The following is a 16,827-nucleotide window of genomic DNA, read 5'->3' on the forward strand; positions in this document are numbered from 1 at the left end:
ATGTCAAAATGCAAATCATTGTTGTAAACCATGTTTTAGCTTATACCGTATTTTTCGTACATAAGACGCACTTTTTTCCTCCTAAAAATTAAGAGGAACTGTCTGTGTGTCTTATGGAGCGAATGCGTGGTCCCTGGAGCCGAATTGCCCAGGGGCTAAAGGTAGATTGTGCTTTTGTTTTTTTTAGAAAGAGCTAAAGGCTAACAAGAGGGAAAGAGAGATGTTAATACACCCGAATCTGGCATTTCTCCACTTTCCAAACCAAGCATTGGGTTGAAGAAAAGATGTTGAAGAGCACTGTGTAGAAAACACAGTATATAACATTGCATTATCTAGTTATGCATGCATCAAATTTGCATCGCCTCTTGCAAATCAGCAGTACCAGTTGAATATGCAAATAATGTGTGCTGCTCAGGTACAAGAACATAGGAAGCTGCCTAATACCAAGCCAGACGATTGGCTCATTTAGCTCAGTATTGTTGGAACTGGCTGGCAGCTGCTCTCCAAAGTTTTTGTCAGTCAGGGGATACTCCAAGACCTAACTGGAGATATATACCATGGATACGCAAACTAAGGCCCAAGAGCCAGATCCGGCCCAATTGCCTTCTAAATCCGTCCCGCGGACGGTCCAGGAATCATTGTGTTTTTACATGAGTAGAATGTGTCCTTTTATTTAAAATGCATCTCTGGATTATTTGTGGGGCATAGGAATCCGTTCATTTTTCCCCAAAAAAACATAGTCCGGCCCCCCACAAGGTCTGAGGGGCAGTGGACCGGCCCCCTGCTGAAAAAGTTAGCTTACCCCTGTTATATACTCTATGTCACTGAGCTGAAGCCCCTCTCCAACTTGTACAGCATTAAATTGTGATTGACAGCTATCATGCACATTAACATTGATACAAAAAAGAAACAAAGGTATTCCTTTCTACAAGGCTTCTTTAACTTACAGTGGTGCCTTGGTTCTCAAACGTAATCCATTCCGGAAGTCCATTCCAAAACCAAAGTGTTCCAATACCAAGGCGCGCTTTCCCATAGAAAGTAATGCAAAATAGATTAATCCATTCCAGACTTTTAATAACAATCCCCAAAAAGCAATTTAACATGAATTTTACTATCAAATGAGACCATTGATCCATAAAATGAAAACAATAAACAATGTTTGAGTCACACAATCAATCAGTAGCTGAACTGGGTTCCACACAGTCACACACACACACACACACACACACACACACACACAAAAAGAGCCACAAAAACACAAACCACCACACTAGCCCTTACTAGTTGACCAACATCTTCCACAGTATTTGAAAACCTAAGAAAGGGAACGGATTGTGCAGAACAACAGTTACACTCAAAATATGCCAGATTAGCTTAATTCATTCCAGATCAAATACTTTGGATTTAGAAAACTCTTTACAGAAGGCCTGAGACTGCCAGAAACTGCTGATGGGATTCCCTTCCCATTGTAGCCACAGCCTCCTCTCTCAGACTTCCCTCCCAGCATATCATTTAGGTTTTTTAAAAAATCCTCATACCAAAGCACAGGAAGGGAGTTTGAAGGTGAAATACATTCACTTGTGAAGGAATCACATAGGCATAGATTGGTGTCAATGCCTCACATATGCATATACAATCAGAAACACTGAAGGATGTTATCACTTCAAATCAGTAACCTCTGGGGATGTAGCTGAATGCTTTGGCGCTATCAAACCAACAGGCATTTTGTAAGTACATATATAGAATGACAAGGCATGTAACACAAGAACATAAATCTTTCTTTTCTCTCCTCCTCCTCCTCCTCCTCTCTCTCTCTCTCTCTCTCTCACACACACACACACACACACAAATTCTCAATAGCTTTCCATATGCATATCAATCCTTATTCAAGTTTGAAGTCTATATTCATATTTCATGCTATTTGATGATAAGGACAGAATTGCAAGAAATAATCTATCAGGAAATCTCCTTAGTCTGCCAGAAATCAATTCATTAAAAGCAGCTATCCCTGTCAGACCCACAAAGTGTTGCAAAGGAAACCAGATCTTATTAATCACACTTCTTTCAACATTGCTTCTTCAAATACTTTTACTGCAAGGTCATGTATCAAAGGTTAAATAAGCGCAACTCAAACTCCTCCCCTGCACATAGAGACCAGATTTGTGATTTGTCTTGCTAACAGGTATTCCTTCAGTAGCTAAAGAATTTATAACTCCAATAGTGTACAGTATTTATGGCAAGTGCCAATGCAAACAATTGAAAACAATTTTGCCTCTACTCATTGACTCTTGCAAATAATGGTACTTGTTCAAATATTTGCTTTTTGAAAGAAAAAATGTTTTTACAATGAAGATTTCAGGTATCAGAAAGACAGTAAAGATCCTGAATTTGCACTTGAGTACACTTCCATGTTCCTTAAAGGAAAATTCAAAATTAAAATTTGTCACTCAAAACTAAACAAATGTTGTATTCTGTACTAAAATAAACAAACACGGTGAAGATATTTAAACATTTTGGTTCTCTTCCAAATAAATACAAGCCGAACAAAAAGTCTGACCACCTATTACTGAGTTTACAGTGATCAGGGTTTAAGAACTGAAGCATCCCAAGATGTCAAAGACGTCAATAGTTGGACAAAGCCATCACCTACTTCCAAATCTGTCTGAAAATTCTCATTTCCGTTGCACTTTTCCACTGAAGATCTACCGTACCAATGCATTCACAAAAGGGTATATGGAGGAACCCATCTGCCACAGGACACATGCTCCAATATCGAATTGCAATGATCTGTGGATTCCTACACTAATTGGTTATGAAGCATCAAGCATGCAATCCGTACCCTCTGCTTGTAAACATAAGAGAAGACCTTGCTGGATCAGACTAAAGTTCCATCTAGTCCAGCATCCTGTTCTCTCAGTGGTCAACAAGACACTTATGGGAAACCCACAAGCAGGACTTGACTGCAACAGCCTTCTCCTCCCTTGTGATTTCCATAAACTGATAGTCCAACACATACTGCCTCAACTGGAGGCAGTACACAGCCATAATGGCCAATAGCCTTATTGTCAATTAACTTGCCTAATCCCCTTTTAATGCCATCCACATTAGCAGCCATCACTATATCTTTTGGTAGCAAATTCCAAAACTTTAATTATGTGCTGTGTGAAGTACCGGTACTACTTCATTTTCTCCATCCTGAAACTTCCAATATTCAGCTTCAACAGAATGTCTCGTTTCTAGAATTATGAACAAGAAAATCTTCTCTCTATCCACTTGCTGCACACCACACACAATTTTCTAAACTAAAAAGGTTGAAATGTTGTAACCTTCTTATTGTGGTGGAGTTGCTCCAGCCCCTTGATCATTTTGGTTACTCTTTCCAGAACCTTTTCCAACTCTACAATATCCTTTTTTGAGATGAGGTGACCAGAATTTTACACATATTTACTCTTGGCTTCTGAAGGTGAAATCTTTGTTTCAGGCCAACAGGGGCAGAAACTTTCACACAAAATGCATTTAGAAGTCACATATATTGGAGAGTGCACTGATCAAGCCAGGATCTTGGTCTTGCCAGCAGCTCTCAAATTTCAGCAGTGCCCTGTGTGATGCTAAAATTAAGCGCTCCCTTACCTATCAAGCTCCTTTCTATATCATTGTTGTGGGTCCCAATGGCACTGGTACCAAGTCCTGCCAAACCAGTCACACTACCCTAAAACCACCTTTGCTCTTACACAAGTTCAGCATACACACTTTTAAGAACATGGAGCACAGGGCTTATATCAAGTTCCATACAATCTTTCTCCTGTGGTGTAAATCAACCTCACCTAATGCATTTTGCTTAAATCATTAAAATATGAAGTGAAGGAAGAGGCTATGATTTTTATTTTTATTTTTAAAAATTATAGCCTCTTCCTCCACTTCATATTTTATGAACATGTGTTTATTTATTTATGGATCTGTAGGACAGATGCTCGTAACAAAATCCACCTTATTTCCTGTAGATGAGGAAGCCATTGTTACATTGTTAATTTAAAAGGAAACAGGAAAACTTGATCTGAACAATGCCTTAAAAGGGAAAAAAATCAAATACATTTATTTTTGAGTAACAATGCCAAGGTATGTTTATGATAAAACCAGTTGTGTGCCGTTACACAACAGATTTATTACACCAAACAATTGTTTTTTTTCCAGTAGTTGGGAACAAAGTATTTTATGATGATGCATCAGCAACTGGGCAGAAATAATTCTGGATACAGTGGAATTAAAAGACATCTAGCTGGCATTATTTTTTTGCTACAAAATTGGAAGGCAGGAGTGGCGGAAAACCAACTGAAATCTTTGTTCAAGTTTGGAGAACGCTGGCAATTCAGAGCTGAACATCAGGCTACACTGGAAATGTACACCTGTGCCCTCTGACACCAGGCTCCATCTTACAATACACTCATGTTCAAAAGCACAGCCAGGTAGAAGACAAGAAATTTTGGTATCTACAGCTGATTATAGCAGGAGCCTGCAAACTGTAGGCAAATCTAGATAGAGAAAGCATTAACGGATTAGTTGGTGAGTGAGTGAAAAACATAGTGCACATGTTAAAAATACACCAACAACCTGACGAAAAAATTTACAAATTGTCAATGAAAGAAGACTGTTCAGAAGTTTGAACAGGTACAAGAAAATGTTTCATCAAGGATTCAGTAGCTTGGTGATCATTCAAATGTCAGCAGTTCAGAAATTCAGCCCTTCGTTTTCATAGCATCTGTCTCTGTGTTAGGACAGCCTAGACAGCAGTTTTTGTCCATGCCATTATCCTATTGGCTCCAGGTTCTATTGTTAAAAGGTTGCTTAGCATAATTTGGCTATCAAATGAACAGAGTTCAAGCACGCAGGGCCAACAGGTTACTCATTGTGTCTTCACAAACACTGTCCCTTCTCACACAGCATTACAAGAATGCAATACTATGCACATCTCAGATACAAGTCCTGCAGAGATCAAGGGGGTTTACTCTTAAATATGTTACCAGGCCCAACTAAACAGTGCTCACATTGGTGTTTAACCCCTAAACGATTTAGGTCCCAAATATCTGAAGGACTGCCTCCTACCCTACAGACTCTCTCAGATATTAAGGTGGCAGTTCAACTACCGCTGGAAGCACAGAGGATGCATTCTTTGTGGCAGCTTCCAAAATGCAGAAATCCCTTCCAATGGAGGTGCATCAATATTAATCTTCATAGTTTCTGTCATTTGCTGAAGTTACAACTCTTTACCTTAGGCGTTTGACAGTTAAGGTGTTTTTTGTGAGCCACCTCTAGTGTTCGATGCACATTCTTTGGTTTGTTTTCATTTGCTTTATTGGATTTTAATGTTATGTGATTATATGGTTGCAATGCACTCTGAGACCTTACACGAAAAAGTGGGTAAGAAATCTTTTATAAATAAGTGGAAACAGGCTTGCAGCATAATAGTTTCTTTGCATCATTAAATATAGCACTAGCCATTGGCCTTGACATTATTGAGACAAACTTTCCGCAAAAAAATTCTATTAGAAAGGTTACCATAAAATCTTTCATACCAAATCTATTCATCTCAAAATACTATTAAAATGTTTCCCCTCAGAACAGATCCTAAGATCATAAGAGGCCTATTATCTATCATATCCTCTAGTTCAGGGGTAGGCAATCTAAGGCTCGGGGGCCAGATGCGGCCCAATCGCCTTCTACATGAGTAGAATGTGTGCTTTTATTTAAAATACATCTCTGGGTTATTTGTGGGGCCTGCCTGGTGTTTTCACATGAGTAGAATGTGTGCTTTTATTCAAAATACATCTCTAGGTTATTTGTGGGACATAGGAATTCGTTCATTTTTTTCCTCAAAATATAGTCCGGCCCCCCACAAGGTCTGAAGGACGGTGGACCAGCCCACGGCTGAAAAAGGTTGCTAACCCCTGCTCTAGTTCTTTCTGTTTATTCTGCCTGAATTTTCCTTGCAGGTAAAAAGGGATGGTGAACCTTTTTCAGCCCAAGGCCACGTTCCTTCATAGGAATGCCAGTGGTGGGGGCCAGACAGCACAAGGAGGTTGACAAGAAGTCTAGTCTTGGGCACACAAAAAAAGAGAGAGCATCCAAACAGAAATAACAGAGAGGCAGTTGGAGATGTGAGACCCAAGTTCTGGAGAAGCAGTTCTGGGGTAGAGGAAGCTGGGCATTATCTGCATTTAGGTGGCACTGTAAGGCATGGGATTTGATGAGGTCACCCATGGACAACATGGAAAGACCACAGAACCAACAAGAGATCCTTTAAGGACCCCAACAGAGACTGGAAAAGCCAATGTAGCATTTTCATATATGAATAGGTAGGAAAATATGTTTCTCCCAGCCCACCAACATAATCCTCTGCCTAGTTGTGCTCCACAAACTTTTTCCTCCTCTATGCAAGAGACATGTTTAGTCAGAAGTAAGTCCTCTGACTACAGAGGATCACATGCATCACATGTACTTTTGTCCTGGGAATAAAACCATGACAAACCACTATTTGTCAGAGCACACATGGCTCTTAGAAATCCAGCTGCACAGCAAAAAGGCAGCTCGTATCACGATGTACCAATATAACCATTTACTTCAAAATAAAGGTAAAGGGGACCCCTGACCGTTAGGTCCAGTCACGGACGACTGGGGTTGCGGCGCTCATCTCGCTTTACTGGCCGAGGGAGCTGGCGTACAGCTTCCAGGTCATGTGGCCAGCATGACTAAGCCGCTTCTGGCAAACCAGAGCAGCGCACGGAAACACCGTTTACCTTCCCGCTGGAGCGGTACCTATTTATCTACTTGCACTTTGACGTTGGCAGCAGCAGGGACCGAGCAACAGGAGCTCACCCCGTCGCGGGGATTCGAACCGCCGACCTTCTGATCAACAAGCCCTAGGCTCAGTGGTTTAGACCACAGTGCCACCCGTGTCCCCTATTTAGAGTTTCCAGACTCAAAAGAGAGCAGGGCAATTAAAGGCACAGAAGTCCTGTCCTCTATTGAGTCTGGCAACCCTACCCCAATTACTTCAGAATAATCACGTAGAATTCAAAGGCATTTCAGAACTATCAGCTATCATTCTTTTTATCCTAAAAGGACATAAACAACGGTATAGCACCAAAAAAAACCCACATTTCTTTACAAGTGAAGATGTGATTCTATACGTATCACATTGCTACCTTATCAATGAGCAACACTTGTTAGCACATTTTTAATCTCATCACTTTACTGCAGGTCTAAGTATCACTGTAACCTCTGACATATCAGATAAGATACATGATTCATTCTCACCAATTCTGTTTCACTTGTTCTTCTGGAGACCAAGTAGTTGGCACTTATCCCACACGGCAATGTGAAACAGCCATACCAAACGAAATGTGGCAGCAAGAGATCTATGATTGGAACTCCCAATGGGTTTTTTTTTTTTTAGGGCAAATACAAGGGTAGAGGGGGGTGCCAAATGAAAAGGGATAACCCTGTGTCATTTTCCCACTCCAAATCACTTCCTGGAGGTGCCATTCCCCAATAGGACAAAACATACACACTCTGAAATGGTACCTAATCTGATTGCACTTTTCCAGAATATAGCAGAACTCTATTATGCTGCAATACACAGCTGTTTTCCCTATTTTGGAATTCTACCGTAATTGGACGACACTGAAGTTTACAGTTGCTAGCGTAACGGATTCCATACACACAAGCCCCATTTTCATTTTCCATTGCTCAAGTTTTATGAATGGGATTAGAACCTGATTAACCAAGTTAAAGCAACAGAAAACCCAGCTGGACTTCTGGGGGGGACGACCCCTGAAACCCTTGCGTCTTGCTTCTCACAATAAATCCCACACAAATTATCACAAAAAGTGTATGCTAAGCATTCAAACACCCTAACAACATTTCTTCATGTCACATCAAACTAACCTCATGTTGCATCTGGACATAAATTTAGGCTCATGAGGAAAGCGGTGTAAAACAAAGCACTCAAATGCTTCCTTGGAATGAAGCCTTATTAAGCACATCTGGTATGGGGGAGGAATAGAAAAAGCAGCAGCTCAAGAGGAAGTGACTTCCTTTCCATCCCACAGAAGAAGTGCTTAGTGACACTGTAACAATGCTGGCAAGCTCATGGGATTCAGATGCTCAACTCCAAATTTCAATTTAGCAACACAGGCGCTGATCTCATCAAGATTATTTGCGGCAACAGCTGTACCAATAGCTGGTTACTATATCTGCAGAGACAGGGACTCCCACCACTATAAGTTTCTTCTCAAGAGGCATGGGTGCAACATGAAACCCAAAAGCACCTGAAGGGGCCTCATTTGAATGTCCACCAGATCCTGCCATGATCCATCTTAAAACTCACAGGTTGCAGGTGTAGGTGGCTTGATTACCACCAGCAGATTGGTCTCCCCCCTTTTTTTAAACAACTAGTCTGATTAAGGGGGATTCAAAAGCTGGTACACTGCTTTGTGACTTTTTGGTTCATGTAATAAAGATTCTTGCCTTAATAAATCTGGATTTATTTATTTACAGGCCAACAACATGCAAGGAGTAGAGGCAAAAGTGAATGGAGCTTGCTGGATCAGGTCAAAGACCTACCTGGTCCAGCACTTGCCTTTCATCTAAACTAAAAAATAGTAACTTTTCCTCAAAGGGCAGTTCTTCCAACCCATTAATCATTTTGGTTGTTCTTTTATACACCCTTTTTCCAGCTCTAATATTCTTTTTGAGGTGAGGTGACCAGACATGTACACAGGATTCCAGGTACAGTCACACCATTTATTTGTATTACTACTACAGTATTGCCATTCCAGCCTGACAAAAGCCAGGCATTTCTATACGCACACAAACGCACGCACACACAGAGAGAGGGGGGAAGGGAGAGAGAGAGAGAGACTGACTCTCCATCTAGGAAGAGGCATTAGATCAGTTTGAAGACAGATTATAGGGAGAAGAAGGAATTGAGTGAGTACCAGTGAGGAATGTAGCCGGAGGCAGGCCATGGCCCAGGAAGAGTCCTGAGGGTCAGACAAATAGGCCCTCTTCAGTACTGAGGTCCCCCACCCTGGAATAAGAATCATTATTACAAAACCAAAGGCTTCCGGGTTCAGCGCCAGCGTCGATCGGCGGGGTTTCGTCTCGTCTCCGAGACGGCCCGTCTCTGCTAGGAGTGGGGAGGGCAGCGAGAGCAACGCTGCGCCCCTTAGAACCTCGGGAAGGGCGTCCCGAGGGCAATTTGCTCGGCACAGACCCAATCCGGACTCCCCAACTCTTCGGTTAGCTCTAATAAGAGCTCCGGAGCGAGGAGGGTAGAAGTCGCGGGGGCCATTTTGAGCGGCAACGTTATTCTAGCAGGGAGAAGCTTCAAGCCGAAGGCGGAGAGCGCTGGATTCTTCCGAAAATAAAACGATTGGAAAAGACTGTAAGTAACCTCACGATTTGGATTATAAAACAATTTGGTCTGGGAGAGAGGGGAGAAAAGAGGAAGCCACCCCCCCCCACGGCAACAAAGAGACAGTAAATAGAAACCCGAAGCCATAAACAGAAGATTTGTAATTCAAAAGGATCCCTCAAAGGCATCAAAGAGAATATCCCCTTTGATGCAGGGTGAAAAGGGGAGAGAGACTGTGGTTTATGACTGCCCTGCAGCAATGAGGTAAAGCCTAAGAAAAACCTTTCTTTCCCTCGGGAGCCGGCAGCCCAGGCAATCCAGTGAGTTGATCAGGATTTATAAGTCAATTTTTACTTCACTTTGTATTTCTGGACTTTGTGGAATTTCTTTTTTGGCTTAAGTGCTTGTGAAATGTGAGTTCGAACTTTATTGTTAACAAGACTTGAAGAATGCAGCCAGCTTGTTAAAATGGAGTCGAGAAAATAAACTGTGATCATATTCCACCCCACGTGATAAGTTTTGACCTTGGCAGGACTGAAATATGTCAACAAAAAAGTGTTCCCCTGAGTTCCAGCGGTCTGTTTTGACCTTAATGTGGGAAACAAGAATAGAGTTATGTCAAGAGGAGACACGACGACAGGAGTTACAGCAGAAATTTCAGGAGGTGATGGCGGAATATGATTTTCTAGGAGATGAAGCTTTTGACACTGAAAAAGAGCAATGTGAGAATGACAATGATGGGGAAGGAAAAGATGAAGATGAGGACTGTGATGATTCAACACAAAATGAAACACACCATGAAAAAAATGATGACTCTACTCTACAAAAAGTTGGATGGAGTGCCCTGCCTTTGAGGGGGGCACGATTGGTATTATTGGAACTCCAGAACGCCCACAGGGAAGAAGGAAAAAATATGCAGAGAAGAGAAGAAATTCAGGGGTCCTGTATGGTGACCTGGATGGCAAGAGACTGTAAACAGGGGGTGGGGTGAAGGGAAAGTGATGTTGTGATTATAAGGATGGATTAACAGGTTTATAACTGGTCTGCTGATTTTGGAATTTGCTGGATTGGGGGGGGTGGAGCCGGTAATCGGGGATGTAAGGTTAAATTGAGAATAGTTATAGTTTTAAAAGTGAATGGATTTTGGAAAATGTGAAAATATGGAGGCTTATAGAGGGAGAAAAAAAAATTAGGCACGGGAAGAGAAAATGGGAGTTTGAATTTTCAGTGATTTGAATATTAGATGAAAATGTTAACAATTGATTTATAAGTTGTATAAGATACAAAGGTGTATTTTTATAAAGTAAGAAACTGTTGCAGATGATAAAAAAGGGATGAAAACCGGGGAAGGGGGGGAGGGGAAGCCCATAAAATATGGTTTTTCAACTATGAATGCAAGAAAAATTTTTCTGTTTTGTATTGTTTTTTTCTTTTTCTTTTTTTTTCTTCGCCCTTTCTTTTTCCCCTTTTTTTCCTATTTCTATTTTTCTCTTTTTTTGGTATAACAATAGATGGTTGGATGGATGTCCTCCTGCGTACTGCCCTGGTTTGCTGGAGCTCCCTGGTGGCAGGGGGGGGCTTTGGGGTCAGGGGAGGGGGAGGAGGACAGAAATCCAAGCATAAAATGGACCACTTCTGACTGTTCACAAACATGGGATACTTCTGTGGCAGGGGAGGAGCCATGTGGGTGGGTAGGAAGGAGGTGGAAAAGGGGTTTAAGTATGTACCGTTTTTTTGTTTTTTTGTATTTTGTAAAATTAATAAAAAGTATGTTAAAAAAAAAAAACAAACAAAACCAAAACCTGATATTGTAAGAAAACCCGCTTTCCTTGAAACACACACATATATATCGGGACATAGTGAATATGCCCCAATCCTGTTGAAACTGTTCTACTTCACACTTGTCTTTCCTCCCAAACCCCACATAGGTGCCTTCAGGAGTATTCATTCTATTTTCAAGTAAGCTTTCTTGTCTGTGATGACCTCTAGCTTATGCAGTCAGTATTTTGACAAACACCTCAGAGTAATAAAAATGTATTGAGCTCATTGGGGGAAAATAATGATGGGGAGGGGGAACCAAAGTGCACACTGCAGGAAATACTGTTTGCACCACTGCAAGCAAGGGGAAAGGGATATTTCTACTTGTAAAATAGCCTAATAATTTACTCTTGCTATTCTTACAATTAATTATTGAAAGAGGTTTAAATGTGTGTGTTTTTCTTCTTTTTAACAATATAAAATGCTGTTTCTTTTTTCCATAGACAGTCCCAGAAGAGAATGAAAAGAAAGCTAGTGCCTCCCGCTGCCATAAGGTAGCTCAACTTTCCCCCACCAACACCTTCCATTCATTGCTCGATCCATGTAGTAACTTGGAAGGAAAATCCCTTTTCACACATAATTTTTTATAACTACATTTATAAGAGAAATTCAAATAAGACTAATTCTAGGTAAACCTCTTAGATATTTAATGTTTCATCAAGTAGCGTACTAATCATGCAAGAAATAAATAATGCCTACATCAAAGGTAACTCAAAATTTAGAGGAAAATATGCTTAGGATCGGAGTGCAAGGGCAAGACGATGTTATTTCTCCTCCAGAAATCGAACATGCTGGTGCCGGGGGGGGGGGGTGAATTTCAGGACTTTTGCATTGGGTGTAGTATTTGGTACACTATCTCATTCCTCCTCTCCCCCACACACAAAATTTATATACTGTACCGCTTGCTCGTTCAGAACAAAACAAAACAAGCCCTCAAAGCGGTTTACAAATCGCAGCCGGCATTAGCCTTCGCTTTCCACCTGTTGCACGCTCGGCAACCGCGCCCCAGGGTGGTGGAGCTGCTGGCATTCCTCCTGACCGTCCTTTAAACTTTGGTCACATGGCCTGACGCAGCCCTTCGAGAGAGGCAGCCTTTTGTACCTGGCTCCAGCCACCCTGCCTACGTCAACAGGTAAGCAGGCAAGCAGGCAGCCCTCCCTTGTCCTCCCCCACGAGCACCACCCGCCCAGTTGCCGCGGGCACCCCTTCCTTACCTTACGGGGGACGCGCCCGCCGCCTCCTTGGCGCTGCTTCCCGGCGCCTCGGCATCGGCGCTGCTGGGGTGATAGGCTGTGAGCACCACCCCCTGGGAAGCAGACCAGCGGCTCATGATGCGGGCGAGGGCATCGTTGTTCCTGGACTGGGAGCAGCGCCGGCGAAGTTCCTGCCTCGCCCGGCCGCGGGGCTTATTAGCTGGCCGCGGGCCCGCCCCCTCGGAGGCGAGGCTGCGCTTCGCACTGGGCGACGCGGGCGAGGGAAGGACCAGCCTCAGTCCGGACCGCCTCCAATTATATCCTCGCAGCCTGGGCCAAGTACCCCGGCCGCCTCTTTTTCCAAGCGAGTCTTGCTCTCGGGCGACCTTTTCATGAGTCAGCTACATGCTTACGCTCATATGTTCTGCGCCGGTCTTTCCCCACCCCAGCCGGGAGTGTCGCTTTGCCTTTTCTTTTTTTCTCCCTTTCCTCCACCTGCTCCTTCCCAACTGATTGTGTCTTCCGTGCAACGCTTCTTAACCCCTTGCTCGCAGGTTTCCTTCTCTCAGCGCCTGCGGCGCGGTGAACCGCGGGGATCTCAGGACCCCGTGGCACAAGCCTATCTATGATTGGCACGCGCGGCCATCCCAGCGTTTCCTCGCCGCTTTAGCGGGACGTTCCTTGCTCGCTACATGGAAACCAGTATTGATCCCGCTACTGTGCTAAGTCAGGTGCACTAAGCTCACACTGACTTGCTAGGTTCGGACATTTGTAAAGAATCATTTATAAACGAGAGGAGCCAAACTAAAACTTTGAGTTTCTGCATTCCTCAAAGAAGTTGTTGCAACAAAGGAACTTTTGGGGTACATTTTAAAAACATAAGATGAGCCCTACAGGGTGAGGCCAGAGGCGCATCTAATCCACCACCCTATTCAGCGGAATTTAGTTTCTATTTGGGTTTTGTTTTTGATAGGAATGTGCTGTGCGTAATTATGCAAGCCATTGTTATTATCCTTTGTTGTTCTCTCTCTCTTTAGGAAAAGCGGTCTTCACTTGGTCGCTTCAGGTACGGTAGCTATGAGAAAAAGGCATTCATGGAATCATAGCCTGTAGAGTTGGGAGAGATCAAGAGGGTCATCTAGTCAAACCTCCTGCAAAATCTCTTTCTTTCCCTCCTTGTTGCTACGCAGACCAAGCCCTGGCATTAAAAATAGATTCAGAGTTACTTGCTAGTGGTCATCCATTACACATATGGTAGGGTTAAAAGATGCCTACTGCAATTATGGTTATTTGAGAATAGGTCTGGGATTTCCTGAATATGCTCTTGTACAACCTGTCTTGGAACGGAGTGCATCATTTATGAATCAAGACACAAACAGCAGCTGGGACAATTTGCTCCTATACAACCAGCTGAATGATGGGTTGTTTTTGGATTCAGCTTACCATAAGACATGTGGAACAGGCAATGGCTCCCAATTTATTGTTGGGCCTCAACTCCCATCATCCCTGAAAATTGACCATAGTGGCTGGGGTCAGGTCCTGCCCACCCATGAGGGAAGGTGAGGCGATTGCCTCAGGCGGCAGGATCACAGGAGTGGCAGTTGCTAATGCTGCAGTCCCCCCCCCCCATCCTGTCCCTATCAAATGAATATTCATATAGAATATGAGATGGGATTGGACTGAATCTGCCCTTAGACTTGATTGGGTTGCACAGTACTGTGTGTGGGGGGGAGAGAGAGAGAGCTTCCTTTCACTCCTGTGAGATATGGATTTTTTTTTTAAAAAAAAAGTAAAATAAATATGTATTTGCCTATTTATGTAAAAAGTAAGAACAAGGCAGGTAACACAAACACAGAAGCAGGCATTAACATCTCAGTCAAAACCATGGACTGACAGAACAATCCTATCTGTTATTCAAAAGTGAGCCTCAAAAAGTTCAGTGAGACTTGCAGCCTAAATTGACCTGCTGCTCACCAAGCATACCTCAATGTGATCATTGTCATTAAGTGTTACAAACTTTTTAAATTATCTTTCCTGTTACCTGAGCTCCTGGAGGATATACCAACAGTGTAAGTGAAGTAAGGAAATCATAAACATCGTACAGCACAGCCCTTACCATGTCAACTCAGAAGTAAGTGCTATTGGATTCTGTAGGACTGAACTTCCAAGTAAATGGGAGTTAGGATTTCAGCCTTAATAGAACATTGTTTTGCCATAGCTCTTCTTTAAACATGTAGTGTACAACACTGAAAGGATTTACAACTTTGATACTATGTTTCATTGTTTTAACTGCATACCAAAAGCTGTCCTCAGTTACCAAACATCCTACAGTGAATAAGAAAAAAAACTTGATGGAGGAAAGAACATAGAATCAAATGTATATAATTTACAATAAATATGCAATACAGACACAATGTAGAAAAAATACAAGCCTTTGTTGTACAAAACCTTTGAACACAATACAATTCTATAAACCAAAACAGGATACAGATTGGGCATTCTAAAAATAAATATGCAAAAGCTGTCTTTTATTTAATAGGAATCTGAAAAGATTCCACAACTAAGGTTGAACAAAGCGAAGTTTTTACATGTCAGAGTATGCAAACGCAGCTTGATCCAGCTGAGCTGTCATTAGGGACTGCTGGAAGAGACAGAATTGAAAATGGTAAAGGATGAACCACCTAACCACATGCTGGTGGCACAGTGGGAAGCAGGAGGGATTAGAACAGGCATCCCCAAACTTCGGCCCTCCAGATGTTTTGGACTACAATTCCCATCTTCCCTGACCACTGGTCCTGTTAGCTAGGGATCATGGGAGTTGTAGGCCAAAACATCTGGAGGGCCGCAGTTTGGGGATGCCTGGATTAGAAGGACACCTAAAGAGAATCAGTAAATATTTGCCACTTTCAGAATTAAAAACTCCTGTCTGCAGATACTGAACAGATTTTATTCGAGAATATTGGGAAGATGAAAGCATGCATTTGATTGTTCATTACTCTGTAATTTAAAACATAGTTTTTAACTGAAACACTCCCCGAAATGGAAAAAAAAGTTCAGTGCATACAATTCACTAAGAGGAGAGTAACAGGAATGCCGAAATATATTCAAGAACTTTTTCTTATTGGTGGATTCATTAACTCTTTAAAGTGTGCTTGAAAAGCAAGGATGAAATGTGTCATTAAAGATAGAATGATATATGTATCTGTGCTTTATTACCATTAAAAAATACAATTGAGGTTGGTGCACCTTTCGGAATGTATCTATGGCTACAATTTTCTGCACAGTGCACTAAACTCTCAGGAACTTGCTTCCAAGTAAACATGCATGGAATAAGCCTGTAAACATCTTTGCCCCAACACACCACATGTCGCTGCTGCTACTGAGACACTATGATTCTTTGTCAAGTAGCAGTTAGCTATTGTCTGTGCCATCTCAAATGTAGTGATGTGGTCCCAGAACACCTAACTATGCTGTGAGGTTGCTGGTGATGCACAACACAAATCCTTGTCCAAGCCAGCTGCATTCTATGACCCATTCATATTTTAAACTTTTAAAAAAAACTTTCAACGCTGAGTGCTTTTACTTTCTGTAACCATAATGCAGGCACCCCCAAACTTCCCATCATCCCTGACCACTGGTCCTTTTAGCTAGGGATCATGGGAGTTGTAGGCCAAAACATCTGGAGGGCCGCAGTTTGGGGATGCCTGCCATAATGGATTTGAAATGTGTCTTTGTTTACTTCTTCCCTTCCCAAGTTTTGAGCATTAACATAAGTACCCTCCTCCCCTTTCAATTCTGAGAAAATTTCCGTTTCTCTGTCTTTATGAGCAGGTCATGTGCCCTTTCTCAGTGTGGTAATATCTGCAGTTCATTTTTAACGACAGTGAACGTCATTAACATAAAAGCACCAATATAGCAAGATTAGCTTTTCATTATTTTTTTCACTAGATGTACTATGCCATTATTGGTTGAATTCAAAGCACCCCATGTCTGAAGATAAGGCACCAGGGGTCAACAATTTTGTCTCCAACTTGCAGCAGTTTCCCAATCTTCTCAGTTTCCCGAGAATTAGGGGGCCATGTAAAGTCTGGTGGCATGCAAAGATCTGCAACCTACCGTAAACAGAAAGCTGTGCCATGCACACAAATGTCTATATACTGTACTTGGGAGTTCTAATGGAATGAACAGTAAAGGCAGCTGTAAGAGCTCACACTAACACCAACAACTGCAAAGACTTATCAAGGGCCAAGTCTCTCTTTTAAAAGATCTTCGGGTCACAGAGAATATCACAGTAGCCATAGCTCATAAAATTGGCTAATTAAATTACACTTAGTGCAAAGGTACATAATATCAGTACAAACTAGGCCATGTAACCTTGTAAAGAGTTGCCTGGGTTTAACAGTA

General features: G+C 42.2%; 1 protein-coding gene across 3 annotated transcripts in view; it reads right to left on the reverse strand.

The window, feature by feature from the left end:
• Positions 1-12,624, reverse strand: part of ARHGAP18 (Rho GTPase activating protein 18) — a 47,525-nt gene extending 34,901 nt beyond the window's left edge. For 2 of the 3 annotated variants that reach the window (XM_035109024.2, XM_035109023.2), the window contains exon 1: positions 12,445-12,624. In XM_035109024.2, coding sequence (XP_034964915.2) covers positions 12,445-12,560 — 116 coding nt within the window. In that variant the 5' untranslated portion in view covers positions 12,561-12,624. Of the gene's footprint in view, positions 1-947; positions 1,793-12,444 lie in introns of those variants that run through there. The other variant, XM_060272679.1, reaches the window with a different exon arrangement.
• Between the last annotated feature and the right edge of the window lie 4,203 nt (positions 12,625-16,827).

Source organism: Zootoca vivipara, chromosome 3 (assembly GCF_963506605.1).
Source record: "Zootoca vivipara chromosome 3, rZooViv1.1, whole genome shotgun sequence".
NCBI lineage: Eukaryota > Metazoa > Chordata > Lepidosauria > Squamata > Lacertidae > Zootoca > Zootoca vivipara.